The following is an 18,763-nucleotide window of genomic DNA, read 5'->3' on the forward strand; positions in this document are numbered from 1 at the left end:
TGATAGACGAATATTTGAAAATGTCTGACTATATTTAAGGGTGTACAAAGGGCCAATAAAGGAGAGAGAGAAAGACAGGGGGAGAGAGGGAGGGAGGGAGGACATGATTTTACAAACTAAAACAACACATTACAAACCTTTCACTTCCTGCAAAGTCTTGTCCTCATCCTGGCTCTCTGACATTTTGCTGCTCTCTTTCTTCTCATCTTCATCTTCCTTATCTGCTTCCTCGTCCTCGTAGACATAGTGGTACTCCTCCTCATCTTCCTCCTCCTCGTCTTCGTCCTCGTCCACCGGCTCCTCCTTTTGTGTGGGCTGCTCGTCGGCTGGTGTCTCGCTGAGGAGGAGAGGAGGCGGAGGTGAGTGGAGCGGCGGAAGCAAAGAAGAGGAGTGATTTATCAAACAAGGCGGAGCAGCTGTCATAAATCAATGTCACCAAACTTTAATTCATCCAGATGGCCAGTAACACCTGCCTTTCGCAACAGAGTGCCTGTAATATTTCAAAGACACGATCACAAACACAACAACATGCAGCACACAGACTTTGCCCTTCCCCGTCACGACTGCTCACCTGTCCTCTAAAGCCTCCTCCTCATCCAGGTCTGCCTCGTCAATCTCCTCATCCTCCACCTCCTCGTCTACGTCGTCCTCCTGGGAGGGCAGGGACGGTGGGGCGAAGTCCCCGGAGCGAGAGGCGGGGCAGCACACGTACTCTGTGCCGTGGAACTTGTCAATGCCGCAGGGCAGCAGCATGCCATAGCTGTGCAGCATCATGGAGCTCTTGCCACAGGCCTGAGAGGACAGAGGAAGACAGTTGGTGAGGAAATCTACTGGAAACAGCAAACATAGATGCTGCCGTGGTTTCTACGGCAGTCACTACTTCAAAGGAACAACTTTAGATTTGACAGGGTGAAGTTTTTCTTTTTACTTTTATTCTTCTAAGCAATGAAGCCCTTCCCAGAAGAAGGAGTGTGTGAGTTATGGTGATAGTAGTTAAATTAATGCAGTCTCGTGATATTCTTGAGATGCTAGTACGAAAAAGGCCCCTGATTCTTTTAATTCTTTCAATATCGAGGCATTTGATATTTGTTTATATCCATATCAACCAGCCCTGTTTACACCCATATTTTATGTTGTCTAAAATTGGTTGTTGTGCTTTCTCCTGTATGAAGACACTGTTACATAATACCTCATGACCAATTATGCTTATTTATACCTCTAAGCTCTACAACACAATAATTACAAAAATTAAAAATTAAAAAAATATAAATTTTTGAGTCATACCTTCATCCGGGTGGGAACCTATTTTTATAGCATTCAAAGTAAACACTTATCATCTCTCAGATATAAAAATAATAATAATAAAAAAACAAATATAATCTAAACAACAATAAGCATTTGGAATTCAATTTTGGATTTTAGTTTTAAAAGAAGCAAAAATCTGTGGTACGTACACGGGGTCAGGTCAAATTAAAAGCCAGAAGAAATCCTCGTTTATAATCAGCAGCATTCATCTGTAATTGCACCAATCTTTGAAGTATTAAACCAAATAAACCCGTTTTTATTTTCTGACTTCTAGTATAGTGCTGGAGTAACAGGTCTATTCCCCTACGGAATATAAATCTAGCTCTCTGGTCACACCCTGACTAGAATGATTAATGTGCCACACTTTCAAAAAGTCATGTAGTCCTCTAAGTGAACTGCTATTTTTCAACACTTTGTGCAGCAGTTGGGAGGCACGCAGTTTGAGTTCAGTCTAACTGATGGCTGCTGAGAAACTCCGGGGTCGAGGATTAGCTGCTCTGCTTAAGAACATATCACTATCAGGTGGTGGGTGAAAGAAATTTGGTTTTGAATAATTTTTCTTAAGCAGATTTTGTCCGTTGGTATGATTCGCTACTGCTGAGGTGTAATAAATTTGTAATTGACTGCAGGTCGTTGGTGCTTCTGGGTGTCCTCAGGTGGTGTAATGTGTGTCCGGGAAGGGTACAAGTCAGGAAGCAAGAGGCGGAGGAAGCCAGATGGACTCTGAAAGCTGCTGCTACGACTGTCATGGTCAGAGTGACTGGCTCTGGAGCGGCCCGGAGAGGATTAGCTGCATTACAGCCTATAGCCACAACACTAATCTGATTAGGAGCTGAAATGTGAGGGCTCCCAGTGAGCCTGTGATCAGAGGACCTCAGAGACCAACTGAGACAGGTGGAAGGATATTACAGAGGAGAGATTGGAAAGTGAGACCGGTGACAGGAGGAAGAAGAGACGAAAAATTTGTCTCGTTTAATTTCTGCACGTTAAATTGGGACTCGAGACTTCCTCTTCCCACGGGACTTTTCTTTCTGCTCTGCTATCTCCGCAATACAGCCTCCCACTGTTTCCTATGAGGAAATTCCTCCCTTACCTCTTTGGCCACACCGTGCCACTGCTGATGGCTGACGCACATGTCCATACGCTCCTTGTGGAAGAACTTGCACTTTTCTGGGACCAGAAGCACATCGCTCACAAACTCGCCCACTGTAACAGAAAATCACACGGACCAATATGCCTGTTAGTCACGTCGCCGGTCTGTCACAAAAATTCAAAAAAATTCATTTCCCAGTCTGATTACTGCTCAACAACACTGCCAGGCCCAGAAACAATTAATCACCTAGTGGGACTAAAAAGGAATCGCAGATGAGATGAGCAAAAAAAAAAAAAAAAAAAGGCAGGATTCAATAATTCACAGCTGCCTAGTCCTTTATATTTCATTACAGTGGTATAACAGAGAGGGCATATGACACATGAACATCTGTCTGCATCAGAGGGATTAATTCTTCCCTTCCTTTATAGGCGCGTGTGTAACTCTGCAATTCAAAAGGCAGTAGAGAAATTCTGATTTCACGCCGTAACCATTTTAAGGTAGTCCAGACTCTTCCTGCGAGTCAATTATATCATTTGCTCGATGAATTCAATCCAAAGAGCGAGCTGACGGAAAGCAGATCTGAGGGAAATAAATGGACTTGAAAGGCATCTTGCAGGTTCCAATGGATAGTTTCTGGCTGAAAACCGGGCAGGTCTAAGAATTTGGTGCAGGGGTCATAAGAAAGGCTAAAAAGAACAGCAACCGCTTATATGCTGGCGGTGCAACGAGGGGCTCGGGTAGAAACACGACAGACGGAAAGCCAGGCGTGGAGAGAGAAAGAAGGAGGAGGAGGAGGAGGGATGAACTGAAGGTTCAGAGCAAAAGTCTAGGCCAAGATCAGAGGAGCTAAAGAGTGGGCGGACTGACAACACAAATGAGGGTCTAGAGGTTTCACGACGAGAGCCGGGATCTGTCCTCCAACCGCTCATTTAGCGGTTCGCCACGACCTCGTCCTGAGCCGGCGCTGCCAGAGCACGGGCGAGGCAGGCAGGCAGAGGGTAAAAAAGCAGTGTTTTTGAAAATGAGAGGGTAGGAGAGGAAGAGGAGAGAGCTGGAAATAGCAGAGGACTCAGCAGCTGCTTCTCATCTACACCCAGGAGGTACAGTAACACCCCCCCACCCCCAACCCTCCATGAGGCCCGTCTCATGTCTGCTTTGTGCCCACCACTAGTACAAGTAAGTACTCTACTAGTACAGTTTCCCATTGTACTTTTTGTGGTTGAATCCAATTTTTTTTTTTTACTATTTAATAATCATTGAATCAAATTATTTACTGCTTTTTTTTTTTTTTCTGTTTTGTATCATTTAAAATTGGAAAACATTTGGTTTTCTACATTTTAAATGCCACCTCGGTTTCTCATCAAATGTGATTGCCATACATTCAAAACACTTTCTTCTACTTCCTCTGATTCATTACATTTCAGAGAGCAAATGTAATCAACTTTAGCTTCTTTGCACCCGCAGTTTCTACTAAGCAGTTAAAGTAAGTCCCATCTAGATGGAGCACTAAAATAGAGTAGTGCAATCAAAAAAAATTAAAGTGGCCTTTTAAAATAATTAGGACCTTTAAGTTTGATATTCCAGTGGATCTTGCTGATTAATATTTTGTACTTGACTTTTAGTACAAATCTGAAATCATGACATTTGCCAAATTTGCAGTGTAATACATTTTACATTGTTTTATTGCTGCCAAGTACATGAATATTTTATCATATTTATTCAAACACTCTCCTAACCTCTTCCTCTGTTAGCAACCAGAGAAGCATTGAAGGACTGAGAGCGCTCAAAGAATCATGACTCCCAGTAAACCTCAGCTTCACATCCTGCACACCGGATGCTCAAGCAATTCATTCACTCTCTCTCTCTCTCTCTCTCTCTCTCTCTCTCTCTCTCTCTCTCACTCTCTTCATTTAATTTCTTTCTATTCTTCTGCGTCTCATCCGCTCACACTCAGAGGTTTCTTTGGTTGTGAGGCGGAGTGGGTTTTAAGCAGATACTGTATGCAGTCCCACCGCAGCGGGTGATGGATGGTGGTGTTGGGAGAGCAGCTGTGCCTCATTCACTGAAAGCAATCCCGCTCTGTGTGACCCTATGCACGTGTGGCTCAGTTTGTGTAGTTGAAAGCACACACTCCTATTTCTCTGTGACCTCCTCTCCAGCCGCTCTATTCATCAACCTTTCCTTTAACCTTCCATATATCACATACCCCTGCTAACACTGTGCAGTCTCCACACTGGCTGCACGACAAGCATTGAAGGCATGTGGAGGTAAATATACACCCAGTGTACCAATAATATCTTCAGTACTAGGTGGTAAATTAAGCATCATTTAAGATCTGTTTGTCAGCAGCACGGCTGTTGTATTTCAAGGGCTCTCAACATGAAGCCTGCTCGAACTCATCTCAGTGAAATCAGTATAATATGTGAAAAAGCAGCTTATATGCTTTCCACCCGACTGCTATATCAGCCGGCAAATGTTTGTTAGATAGATAGATAGTTACTTTATTAATCCCCACGGGGACATTTTTTCAGCCTATTACAGATATATTGGTATGGGCATACATGTAGTCCGATATGAAAACACTTGTTAGAAATATTAACGTAGAAAAGGTGCTTTGGGCAGATCAAAATTTGTTCTGTTTGTTGTCTTAAAAAAAGAAAACAAGGATTATCTATAATGATTAAATTCCCAGCATTGGTTTAATGTTTATCGTTTCCTGGTTTCTTGTTTTGGGTTTTAACCATTTTGATGGATAAAACCTTTTTTTTTCCACCACTTTGGAGGTTTATATATATAGAATGTAAAATATTTGTCCATTTGTCAATATTGGATTTCATTGACTCTTAACATTGAAATCAGCAAAGGCCTTTAAAAAAAAAAAAATCCATTATGGGTTGGGCTCTATTGTCATTTCATGACTCATTCTATGTATTTGATGACCTAATTAGAGCTATCTAACAGTTTTGGTGAGACATGAAAAATCTATGTTTTTAGTGTTATGATTCAAGAATTTGTATCATCCCTTAATGAACACTAAAGATGTTAGGAAATGTATAAAATAGGAAGAATAACTCAATGCAGGTGCTGGATAGTGTGAGTTAACTCCCAGCTTCAGAGAGCTTTTTCAGTTTTTAACAGACTTAACCAACATTATTACCTAACCTTTCACATAAGCTTAATTACTTATATTTCAAAGGGAAGGCTGGGTGTGAAACATTTCTCGAGTGGCGTCAGTCCAAGGTGCGATGCTCGGAAACAAGCCTACGTTTGAATCCTTTACTCACCTACTCACAGTCACATGGCTGAGCACTTCTGATGAAATAAGGAGGTGTCATTGTGTGGCCTGCCCTTTGTGAAACCAACAGGCTCAGTCAACAGGAAAAGCACAGTATGTGTAATGTCTATAAATGTTATGCTCTCATGAAAATTCTATTTCCCACCCAATCACAAGCTTAAAATACTTTCAGGAAAAAAAAAAATCTGTGAGGGTGAAGGTAGCCTGAAGAAGAATATACCGAAAAGAAATGTGCTCACTGAGGAGTATTGCAGGTTGAAAACCAACAGCGACGGAAGTAGAAGATCTACATGCCAAAATACAGAAATTAAGAGGAAATTTGTCTTTGTTTACCCCGGCCAGATATTACTTTCTCTGCCCCCCCCTCCTCCCGCCCACTCACTCACTCACTCACTCACTCACATCTGACACCGACAGATCTCACCATTGCAGACATAAAATAACATTAAAAAAAATAGAAAAAAAAAATAAAAAGTCTCTAAGATAATCCTTTGCTGTTTGACAAAGACATCATGCTGCAGGGATTAGAGTGCCATGCAACAAAAATTACATTCATTTGCAGAGCCATTGTTTGGGGACAAGAAGCATTAATGGATTGTGGCTCTGAGTCTTTGCATGGAGAGATGGGATACAGCATAACCCACCCCTCTCTTTTTACACTGAGCCCCTTCCTTAGCATCTGCATTATTCATTCAAACCTATTAACTTGACATGGGTGCTGGGTCTGGCTCTTTTAATCATATCCTTCAAGCTGTAACCCACTTCCCTTTGGTGTATTTCATTTCTTTTTGATTTTACTATAATTAAAGTACACTGATGAATATGACGTAAAACCTCTGATGTCCATTTCTCTGAAACATTACGCGAACATCACAAGTAATGAATAATTCAAAAGGGCTCGTTATCACATTTGATCTGATGGAGATGTCTGACAAATAATGGACCGGAGAGGTAAGGCTCGGTGAAGTGGCAGAGGGATGGCATGTCTTGTAGCATATGATCAGCGCCCTCCAACTAAGCCCTTATTACGCTCCATTACATAATTAAGCAGAAACCCCCTGAATAGCCTTCTTTTCGCCTACACCTTATGTTTATCTCTCCTTCTCCAGCTGTCCCCTCTGTTCTCCCAGTTCACACCTCATTTCCAACCCAGCAGAGAAGCAGAGAAAGGCCTCTGGAATTAGATGGGGCAATAGAGGGCAGACCTTTAACAACGATGGCAAAAAAATGTCAGAAAACAAGCCATTAGGCTATTTAATTATTCCAGAGGGAGCTAATGGGGGAGTTTTAATTAAATAGCAGTCATGACACTGTTGCTGTATAAGAGGTCTTAGATTGTTGATAGAGTTCATGGAGAACCAGGAGAGGCAAACAGAGAGAAATAGCTTCAGAATGTAAAATGAGAGGAATTTTGGAGACAGCTTCTGCCTGTGAACCTCTCTCATTCGCATTCCTGTCTCGGCCACCAAGTAGCCACTCTAGTTGCGTGTTTGCTGTCCCATGAATTTCTCCAAAAATTCCTCTCCGCATTTGCCAAAAATGCTCTTCAATAGTGGCCCATTTCACAGTCCAGTGCGACTGCTAATGGCTTTTTCATACCAGAAAAGCAGCACAACTCAATCAGCGAGAGGCTTTTGGACAGAGGAAGGGTGCCGGAAAGTGTTCGCAGCAAGAAGGAAGACGCTTGTTCCTCCCTAACAGAGCTGTTTCAGGCCTGTTTTTCTCTGTTATAGAGGCAGCGGGAGTGGGCTGTGTTTCTGTAAGACAGGGAGTGCAGAGCGGCCTGCAAAGTGTGCGGCTATATATGACATTTAATAACCAGAGTATAGCCATGTTGCCACTGCTGATTACGGTGATGCCTCAGAAGACAGAGGAGGGTGAGGGTTGTCTATGACAGTGCACGCGAGTGGAGAAATGGGGAGTAATGAAGCAGGCCTCCTCACAGTCCCTTCTGCTGCTGACCCTGTGTGTCTATGTGAGTTTATGGCCTCTGTCTGAGGGGGGAAATAAGATTGTGCTTTATTGCTCAACAAGCCTCCCCAGCAATAATAGCTTCCCCCTCCAAGCCATCCTTTCTGAGAGAGATTAGCTCTCATCCAGCCTGGATCTACCCAATCTGCAGCTCAAGGCTAGAATTAGTCAACTGAATCAGCCTCCAATATTGCTCTATGTCACCTCTGCCTTTGGCTAAAATGAATTATATTCTCATCTTTTCCTTCATTCAACAAGAGGGTAACACAGGAGAAGGCAGACACTGGAAAAACACCTGATTTGAAGGCCCATTTACAACCACATCTTCTTTGTTTTGGTGCACCAAAGCATTTCACGGGCTCGTGCTTATTCTCCTTTGTCTGAAGTGCCGTAAAATGCAAACCATAATGACTATGAACTCGTATATTTTGTGTTGCTAAAAAGTATATAATATGCGTTTGAAGGCAATGTACAGCGTAGTGCACTTCAGCTTGCCTATTCAATTACACTGGCCTACGGCTTATCTGTGAAGAATGATGGTATTCTCTATCTCTTTCCTGCTGATGCTCATGTGCTCTTATTGTGTCCTACGTCACTGACTTTGGGCTGCCAGTCAAGTTAAGAGATGGAGGCGGTGGCACACTGGCAAGAGAAAATTTAGAAAACAAATTGGCAAGACGACTGTTTCCGACAATAGTTTTTGCAAAATAATAACATTACAATGAAGCAGATTAAAGAGTAGTGTTCTACTTGATCTGAAATTTTATTTTAATTTTCAGTGAAATATATCACATTTTAACAAAATGTAATTTCACATAAAATCAAAATGTATTTTTGGCCCACGGCCCTCCATCCAGAATAATGTTTGGCCCCCTATTAGAAGGAATTACAACGACCTTGGTGGTTTCTCTCAGCCCTTAAAATACTGATGCGTTAAAGCTTACCTAAGCATTTGTAAGGCACCACGATGTGGGCGTGCCCTTTGCACACCTTCTTCTCCTTCTTGCACCAGTTCTCAATGCGAATTGGCTGGTTGGCTTCCACCACGTTTGTGATTTGGAGCTCTGGATACATCTGTTGGACAAAGAAGCAGAGAATGTATGTCAAATTATGAGAGAGGAATTTGTTATTTGTAAGTGGATTTTTATGTGTGTGAGAACGAGAAGGTGCGATAAGTGGAGCTTCAATAGAATCCTCTAATCCACGCTTTTTTCCTCTCTAGATGCCATCTGCTCAACTGTGAAAGAGCGCTCAATTTTGACTTTCACTAAATGCCATCAAAATGTCATAAAAAAAAATGGAACTGGAGCTTTTGAGGAAGGCTGCCTGAATATGCACAGCCTTGCTTTTTTTTTTCTTGGACAGCTCAATAATAAACCATGACAGTATTACCAGCAGCCTCCTGGGTTAGAAGATGTAGGAGAAATGAGTAAATATGAGTGAGGCTGCTGTCAAAAAACATGTTCTTAATTTTAAAGGCAGCTAGAGAAACAGTGTCACGGTGTATGGTAATTGAGATGCCACCCACTATACTGTAAATAATATCCGTCTGTCAGGAAGAGCTCAGGAGCCTCTTTATGGACAAATCACAGTGTAATGAAAATTGACATTTTCCACCATGCTAGCTTAACTCCCCTCAACACAACACAGTCCCACCCGACTGGTAAAGCTACTTACCTAAACTGAAATGTTAGCAACAAAACACACATCATATTTGATCATTTAAAGTTTATAGACTATGACAGCAAATGTTTATGCAAAGCTTGAAACTAAATTTGATTGTATTTATATTACTGTTGACATACTGTTAAAGGAAAAGAACAACATTTTGTAAAATGCTCTGATTCTTTCCACCAGTTTAGATGAGAATCATTTTTATGTCTGTCGGTTGGATACAACACTGCAGCCAGGAGCAGGTTGGCCTGGCTCTGTCCAGAATCTGCCTACTAGCACCTCTCAAAGTTCACCGATTAATATATTATTACCTTGTTTGTTTAAATTCTAGGGACGGGAGATTGGTTTTGATCTTCTCATGAAACTCTGAGCAAAAAAGCACTTAAATATATTTCCCAAAATGTCAAACTATTTCTGTAAGTCAATTCTCAGTGACATTTTCACTACATCCTAGAAAAGTAACAGGCTGTTAACTGGCGCAAGAGGGCTGCAGGTCCAGCACATGTGCCAGCCATAACATCTGAGATTCATCTCGATATCCTGTCATATTGATATACATTTAAAACAAAATGAATGCTCATGAAGTAATGATGGAGGTAAGAAGGATGAGCATCAACATGGATGAGCATTGTTTGATGACAACCCATGTTGTCACTACTCTTTTCCAACAGATTTTTGGTGTCTGAATTTCACCACGTCTGTGTCACCGTGACTCACCTCCTGGCAGTACTGCAGCACACCCTCTTTGGTTCCTACACAGCTCTTGGTTCCGGATGGGTCTGGTTCCCAGCGGCCGGTTTGAATGTTGACATGCATGTTGAGCTTTCCACAGAACATGGCCACCTGGGGCTCGGCCACGGCGAACCCCGTGCCCGCATTGGCTGCTAGTGCCTGCAGGAGGACAAAGAGAGAGAGAGAGTAATGAGGGTTGATAAACACAATCATAATACAGCCCATGAAAGCTGGTGAATAGTCAGGCTGACAAATATGAGAAACTGCCCCCTCACTTTTCTCATAAACACTGTTCTGTATTGTGAATTCTGACCACATAAAGCAGATTCAGCTCATGTACTTCAATGGATAACTATACAAGACATGATGGAGAAAGTAGTGCATGTGTTGGCTGCTACTGCAGCTCAATGCTGCATTGCTGGCAGCAGAGGGGTTCAGACATGAGACAAGTTAAATGCACCGAGGGAATGTTTGTCCAGGTTGATGATTAAACGAGTGGAGGTTTGATAGGATTTGTGCACAAGTTTTTTTTTTTTTGCTCTGATGCCCACTGAGTGGCTGAAAGCTGCGCAACGATATCAGGAGAGAAGAAGAAAAAACTGCAGTCCGTCATGCCTCACAAACCAGGACATTCCTAGTTGAAGGCAGAGCTTTACTTGTCTAGACCTCCTGGGACCAAAGTCCTTCTACAAAGGATAGAGCAATTATTCTTCAAGGTAAACATTGAACATCCACTATCAGTTCAGCTGTGCAGACATATAAGAGCAACAAGATATACAGGCATAAAGTAATGAAAATATGTGTTACCACAGGATTTCTACATTATTTCTTTCTTCCTGCTAGAATTTCCCATCTTTGTTTACCTCCCAAGCTTTTGAACACGAGAGCATATCTGCTATCTTTGTTGAGTCCTCCCTGTCATTATTTACTGAACTGTGCAGTTCCTCTTTCGGTAAGCAGGAAGCATGAACACTCAAGTCTGCAAGTCCTTCACCCAAAAAGAATAAACAGAGCTTCCTTTAGAGAGTGGACACAGTCAAAACTACTGTGACTTGGTGTAGTGCTAGCAAGAGTCAACTCATCAGCTCCTCGTTGAGACAATAAGTCACGGCCTGATAACACTCGCCCGATGTTATAGGGGTGTCACAACAGGGGGATCTCTAATTAATCAGCGAGGTGATTCATGCCAAACAATCCCGAAACACACACAAGGGACCCTCCGGACAGGATGTGAAACAGAACTGATTGTCATAATGTCATCAGGCTGAGTAAACAGGTTTCAGCGTAAAACAGAGCGATCAGGGGAATGAGCCAAGGCCTGTTGGACAAATGTCTGACTCTTTGATGGATATTCAGCCTTAAGGAGACGTGGACATAGGTGTCCTCTGTACTGCCCAGTCAGGGACAAAAACAGTTAAATAGGGAGACTTGAGAAACGGCGTGTTACACAAAGTTCTCCGTCCAACTGAGCGCAGGATCCCGGGCTGACAATAGGTGCAGAACAGAGTAGAGCGAGGACAAAACAAGTGCTGTGTAATCAGCAGTTGGCTGCGGTGTGTGATGAGCTGCAGAGCCAGCCAGAGCTGAGTCTGCATGCACACACACACACACACACACATATACATACACACACACACACACACAAACAAACATAGATAAACTGAACACAGATCCAGCCCCACACACGTACACATTCAGCTGCACAGGCACATGATCAACCACACAAACAGAACCTGGACCATCTTGTAAACCTGCAACAGCATCAGAGTCAACCTGGCTTCCCCTCCTCCTTTGTTCTCCATGTCTTTGTCCTGCTCCACTCCTCCCTCTCTGCATCACCAAAGGTTTAAGGAGCAGGAATTATATGCATGCTTATCTCTGACGGCTGAAAGTTGAACGCTAATACTGTGATTATTATCACAGTTATCAAAGAAGGCAGGTGAAGAAGAGTCACATTATGCTACAACCAACCAAAGGAATATCCGAATAATAAGAGAGCAAAATCTCACAGTCAAGAATTTACAAAAAGGTTTTAAGAGGAGGCTTGAGTTGTTTTTCTTAACAACACGCCTGCGAAATAATTGAGCTGAATATTTGTATTATTCTCTTCTTTAAATTTAAATGTGTTCAGCTTTACTGACATATTACCGAGGAACATACAGATTCACATTAGGGAGGACAAAAATGGAAGTAATGACAGCCTGACCACAACAAAAATGTGGCTGTTAAAAAAACAAGAAGCCAAGCTGTCTCAACAGCCCGCTGGCTCCCAATGTCTTTAATTCTTTAAATGCAACAAAGGCAGAGGAGACAGATGGACGCAGTTAATACCGCTGGCTTAAATCTGCAGCCTGTTCAGTAGTTAAGAAAAGAGCTGCTCCGGGCCACACTCACACAAAGAATAGTGCCATGAAGAGCATCTGAGAGCACGAGAAGTGACACGAAGACGGAGGAGGCTCGAAGGCGAGCATCGGGTCAGAAGAAGAAAATTGCCTTGTTTGTGGTCCCTGTCTTATCATCAGTGTTACCTAATGATGACTGGCCTCAAGCAACTAGACCGGACAGGGAGTTATGCTGACTGTGACATCCTTACACAACACACACCACAACATGTTATGAGTTGAAACTGACATCATTTTTACTTGAATGCGAGGGAGCCGTGGACAGCTGCTAAGTCTGAAATGTATTTTAAGACCAGTGAAGCACACAGCTAGTGTCAATGTCCCAATTTTTTTACATCATCCAAGATCGATTTGTTCTGTGGACCAGCGAGGGCCAGAAAAATGGAATCAGAGGGGGGGAAAAAAAAGAAAAGAAAAATAATAGAAGCAACTTGAAGAAGAACATAAGGTACAGAGCAGTTTCAGCTTTGTTTGTATCTTCACTGTGGTTAATGTCATTTAACTTCTTAAAGGTCACATGGAATAACACTGACAGTAATTTGCTCTCGTGATTTTTTTTTTGTGTGATTCCACATCAAACAGCAGTTCAGGTCAGGACTATATTTTAAAGTTCAAAAGCAGGTGAAACAGAAATTGCTAAATCTACACAGACAGAAGTCTGTGATCAGGACTGGACTTCTATTTCATTAAGTTAATCTACTTGCTGATGACATTGATGATCATGAAAACCAAACCCAATTGGTAGCAGTCTAAGACGAGCTGGACTCTGACAGCAGTGTCAGAAAGGAGGATGCTGGCTAAAGTGCGTGGCATCCTGGACAACACCTCCCACTGCTCCACACTGGTCTGGTCAGGAGCACTTTCAGTGAAAGACTTGTTACATCCAGATGAACCGCAGAGCGCCACAGGAGGTCATTCCTGAGTCTATAACACCAACCTCACAGCATCATGTTATTAACGTGATTCTGATAAGACTCATGTGACTGCTGCTGTATTCAGCTTGGTAGATCTGAGGGTTTTATGAGGCAGGAAGGGTTGGCTGCATTGCCCCAAGAACTGTAACCACATCTTATTAAGTGTGATTAAAAAAGTTGAGTCATCAACAACACGTTGACAGGTTTTGGGAACAGAAAAAGAGATGTTGATTTGAAAACATGTTAAATATGTGTCTCGTGCAATTTATTTAACATAAAAAGTTTATCAAAGAAAGAATAGGATGTTTTAATTTCCTGTTTCATTTTCATTGTTATGCATTACCACAGTCATATTAAACTATAACTATGTTTTTGATGATGAATGTAATTTTGGCTAATGGTTTTGTCTCGATTCAGATTTCATAATGTCTCAATTTTCCTCTCGAGCGTTGCTGCGACACAAACAAACACACACTTCATGGAAAAATGAGCCGCCACACCTAAAAACTCATCAAGCCTCCTCATCTCTCATTACTGACTCACCGTGATTTGTTATATCATGTAAGTGTGAGCATCTGCTGTAATGTGTTGGTTTAGTAAGAGGAAGAGACAAAAGCGGGAGAGAGGGAGTGGAAGGTGGGAAAAGGGAGAGGCAGTGAGACAGGGCAACGATCTGGCAAATACAGTAAACAGACAGCGACAGCAGGAAACGTGCACTGATTGGCTTATAGCCCGGTTTAAAATATTATTCTCAAATGGACGCAGACTGTAATGCAATAAAAAGAAAACAGGCGAGAGACGGCGTGAAGGCTGGACAGACAGGCCTGCCACCACAGACGCTTGTCAAACGCTGTGTGGGCTAAGGATCATTTTGCTCTTTACTGCAAGCACACACCAGTATGCTGCCGCTTTCCCAGTCTGCCTCCAGCGCACAAACATGTTTTATTGGCCTGCTCTGTGAACGGAGCCAAGTTTCGCACAAAGCAAGCTGAGACATGGCAGTGCTTGTTGTGAAATAACGCAGAGGAACAGTGGATGCACTCATCAAGAAAAGCTTCTATTTTTATCATTTTTACCGATAAGTATTTGTCTTTGAGTCTGGTTCTCTAACGAGACACCAAAGCACTTTACAGGTAGATCTGTCTTCATTGGTAGCGAAAACATTAACTTGTAGGAAATGGATGTTGTTTTGTGATGTTACAGGTGTCTACCCCCAGTTTACATTACGCCATCAATCATTTGTGATGCATGCTAAATAAATTGTACTTATTTTTCTTTGTTCAAACTCACACATCTGAAAAATAAGTAGGAACATATAGAGGAAAGAATAAAGTCTCAACTTTTTACAAGATTATTTTGCTGTGACTTTCTGTGAGTGACTGACAGTCAGAAGAGAAAGTTGCTGAACCTGGGAAAAATGAAATAAATCTCAAACACTTTGCCAAATGTGTCAATTAAGGCTTTACATTCACTGCGATAGATTATTTTGCACAGGCAATTTTCGAGTCTGTGGAAGATATTTTTGTTGCACTTTGAGAATAAAAAGCAGAAAATGGGTTTGCTTCCTGAAAGGGAGGAAATGAAGCCTGATATCTGCAACAATAATGATTGCATGCGGACACCGGCAGAAAGAAAAGAGACAGGAAAGTTTAACTGAGGCTATTGGCTAAAAAAAAAAAAAGTGGCATTCTTTAATGAGGTTTCAGGAAAAATCCTTCAAGACCAGGTCGGGTCAGTTATTACATGACCTACCACACAGCATTCTGGGCAAGATCCAAAGGAGCTAATCCAGTCTGTGTGTGTGTATGTATGCATGTGTGTGTGGTCTCAGGTTGACCACTCAGGGCAGTGTGATCTGCGCTGTGTGAGCTCAAGACACACACACACACACACACACACACACACACACACACACACACACACACACACACACACACACACACACTCTCTCTCTCTCTCACTCACACACACACACACACACACACACACACACACACACACACACACACACACACACACACACACACACTCTCTCTCACACACACACACACACACACACTCACACACACACACACACACACACACACACACACACACACACACACACACACACACACACACACACACACACACACACACACACACACACACACACACTCTGAGAGGATAGAAGGAAAGGGGAAATGAATACATAAGAGTTGTAATGTTCAACACAGCGGGGTTTGAGCCTCAGTGATGATTCTCCAAAACAAACACAGAGGTGGTAACTTTGAATTAGCCAAAACAAACTGAACACAAAATTCCTCTGTGACCAGAAAGTCCAATAAATGGGTTACATGGTGGTGCCTGCCTGAGATTTCTGACAAACATTTTCTGGTAAATTGCCCATGTTCCATATAAAAACAGCAACACTGCAAACAGCTCCAGTGTCAACTGCTCTATAAACTTTGCAGGCTTCACTGAGTGGTGGCAACAAGTCTAATTTTGGCAGAGCTGTGGTGAAGCCATACTCGCAGTCTGGCCCTTTTCACAGCAAACTCCAGACTGAGGCAACACTCAGGATTCGCTGGTTCCCAGAATGCTTAGTGTCCATGTGACTGTGCACAGAAATGCCTGGCATCATTAATCCACCTAATCCTTCCCTGTGGTGACTTAATACTTAAACAAGATATGCAGTGGTGACAAAGCCACACACACATGTACAGGTCAGGGTATGTATATGAAGTTAATATCGATTTACAACTCTTGCTTGCATTAAAAAGTGTTTATGATTCTTACATTGTGCTAATATGTGTATTTCTATATTAGCTGCTATTATTGCTTTTATGCAACAGCTTTTGGTACAACATGCGTTTGTCTTATGTTTGTAGCTTTACTGAGTTTTTCTGTCTAATAGATGACACATAGCATGCAATTCTCCCTTATTCAATAATTCCCCTATATGCATGCAGTTATTTGAGTCGAAGATCAATGAATCCTTTGCCATCTATTTGACACTCAAGAATCAATACAACAGAGGAAAGATCTGCTCGGGCCAAGACTGCTTTGAAATACGGATGAGTATTCAAGCTCTATTCATGTGTTGTTTATTAAGATTATGAGCTTAATGTGTGCAAGACAAGTTAAAGCTGTTTGCATGAGCTAATAGTGTTGGAGCTGGGTGAAAAAAAATCCTAATAAAAAGAAATAATGATTCCACATGTTACAGGAATTACAGTCGGTAAGGTTCGGAGGAAACTTAGTCTGACATTAAGATAATGTTACTGGAGCAGTTTTTCATTTGTGATTGTTTTTTCTTTTCCTTTTTTATTATTTGTCCAAAATGTGCATTCGGTGACAGAGCGACACTCACATTTTCCTATTGACCAAACACCTTCACCACCTCCCACCCTCAAAAGGGTAGACAGTTAAAACAGAATAAAAACAAAATAAAAAAAAAGGTGTCATGTTCTTTTAAATCCGAATCAAAAGGGCAATGCCCTCACTGCAATGCAAATGAGCCCCTCTGTGTGAGCGAAATGGCCTTTTGTCTTCGCCATCTGAAGTGTCCCGAGATCACTCTGGAATTGCCCTATGAGTCACTGCTCCAAACCCACAGGAAGGCAAAAGAAAAAAAAATGCTCCGACAGTTTGAGGAACAGTCGACTCCAGTCAGTACGAAACTTAAGCCTCTGCAATTTACAGTTCTACATGAACTCTGTTTTTTAAGAGGAAGAAGTCACGCACATTGCTCACTGTCCACTTCCGTTTTGAAAATCAGTCTGAGAAATGAAAATTCAAAGTATGTTTGAGTGTAAAACAATCATTTCTTGCAAATAATCTCTTAATTTGTTCTCCATCGAAACGGAAAAAGTGAGACCTCTGTGGAAAAAAGATGAATAAAAATTGTGCAAAAACAATGTCTAAAGTTTACTCAGGGAAACCGTGTCATTATACTCATGCATATCTTGTGCGTGTCTTTCTGCGTTTGTTAGGAGTTACCAGCTGAACATGATGTTTCTGTTCACGTGCGGTCACCTCCGATTGGCTCCTTAACTTTCATCCATTCGCAGGCAGAATTGATCTGGAAGGTGAGAGGTGTCTGTTCTTTCTGCACCGAAGTGTGACGGGGGAGTAGAAAAACAGTGACCACACCTCTCAAACACCCTCCGCGGAAGACAACAGCGCGGCCATGACGCACCGGTACCCGCCCCAGTTCAAACAGTAAGCCTATTTGTAATCCTTTCCGCTCAACCTGCGCTTGACTGAACATGCCCTTGTTGATGAGATTGTGCGGAGCGGCTCCAACGTGCAGAACACGGCATGAACAATTGGCGTTGCCGTGTCCTATATTTCCTTTCATGTCTCGAGTCAGTAAATCAAAGTGATGAAGGATCGGCGTGAAACTCACGATAAGAAAGCGTCCACCTGTTTTGATTAATGATACCAGAGGTCTACCGTTAGATTAACCTGCTGCCTTTTCAATAACTCATTCTGAGTTCGGCATTATTTGATTTTTAACTGTATTTTTTTTGTCGAGTTTTTGTCACTTTTACTGAGCAGGTGCAGCCTGGAGACACTTAAAGGACTCAACGAGTTGAAAGGGCAAGCAGTTGTTTGCGTTTTTGGCAGAAGAGCTGCAACAATAAGTTGAAAAAGTGTTTTACTGATCGTCAGTAAAATTGAGCCGACGACTAGTCTGATAACCGATGAATAATTTTAAGTAATAAAGATTTTTTCATTCCAGATTCTTAAATGTTAATATTTTCTTTAATCCTCCATGATTATAAATGGAATATCTTTTGTTTGTGGACTGTTGGTCAGGTGTAGAAAAAGGAACACCTTGGCAAATACTGGTTGACATTTGTTTGATAATTTTCTGACATTTTGATGACCAAATAGGCAGCTGATGGATTTATCAACAACATAATGGATGGATTAAATATTACAGAAAACAATTGTCAGTTGCAGCCCAGTTACTACTACTACAAATAAAAATCACTACACTGGGATTATATCTCAATTTTTAATTGTACAAAATAACAATAAAACATATACATAAAACTAATTGAAAATTAGGAAAAGAAATAAAATATATCATCCAAATATTTCCCAAAAACTAAACCTCATCTCCCATAATTTAACTTTTTAATTCCATATTTGTGTGCACCTTTGCCTTTTTATTTGTGTTTATTTGTTTTTGAGAGTGAGACGAAGCCTTTATGACACAGTAAAAAGTAAATGTATATCTCGGAGAATGATGGTGTAAATGCAAAGTGAGCTGCATCCTGTTTCATGGTAATTGTTAACTGGTGTTAATATTCTACAAGTTCCACCTTGAAATATAGTTAAAAGTTTCTCTGATTGAGCTGCAACTTGATCTCACTGAGCGTCAATG

General features: G+C 41.7%; 1 protein-coding gene across 5 annotated transcripts in view; it reads right to left on the minus strand.

Moving 5' to 3' along the window:
• aplp2 (amyloid beta (A4) precursor-like protein 2) overlaps positions 1-18,763 on the minus strand; it is a 51,957-nt gene that overhangs the window by 15,849 nt on the left and 17,345 nt on the right. For all 5 annotated transcript variants that reach the window (XM_069161140.1, XM_069161139.1, XM_069161138.1 and 2 more), the window contains exons 2-6: positions 10,056-10,229; positions 8,609-8,738; positions 2,399-2,511; positions 572-792; positions 138-337 (exon numbers count right to left, since the gene is read on the minus strand). In XM_069161140.1, the coding sequence (XP_069017241.1) occupies positions 138-337; positions 572-792; positions 2,399-2,511; positions 8,609-8,738; positions 10,056-10,229 (838 nt within the window). The remainder of the gene's footprint in view (positions 1-137; positions 338-571; positions 793-2,398; positions 2,512-8,608; positions 8,739-10,055; positions 10,230-18,763) is intronic.

This window comes from Embiotoca jacksoni, unplaced genomic scaffold (assembly GCF_022577435.1).
Source record: "Embiotoca jacksoni isolate LCO1_2020_lvr unplaced genomic scaffold, fEmbJac1.0.p SCAF_28, whole genome shotgun sequence".
Classification (NCBI taxonomy): Eukaryota; Metazoa; Chordata; class Actinopteri; family Embiotocidae; genus Embiotoca; species Embiotoca jacksoni.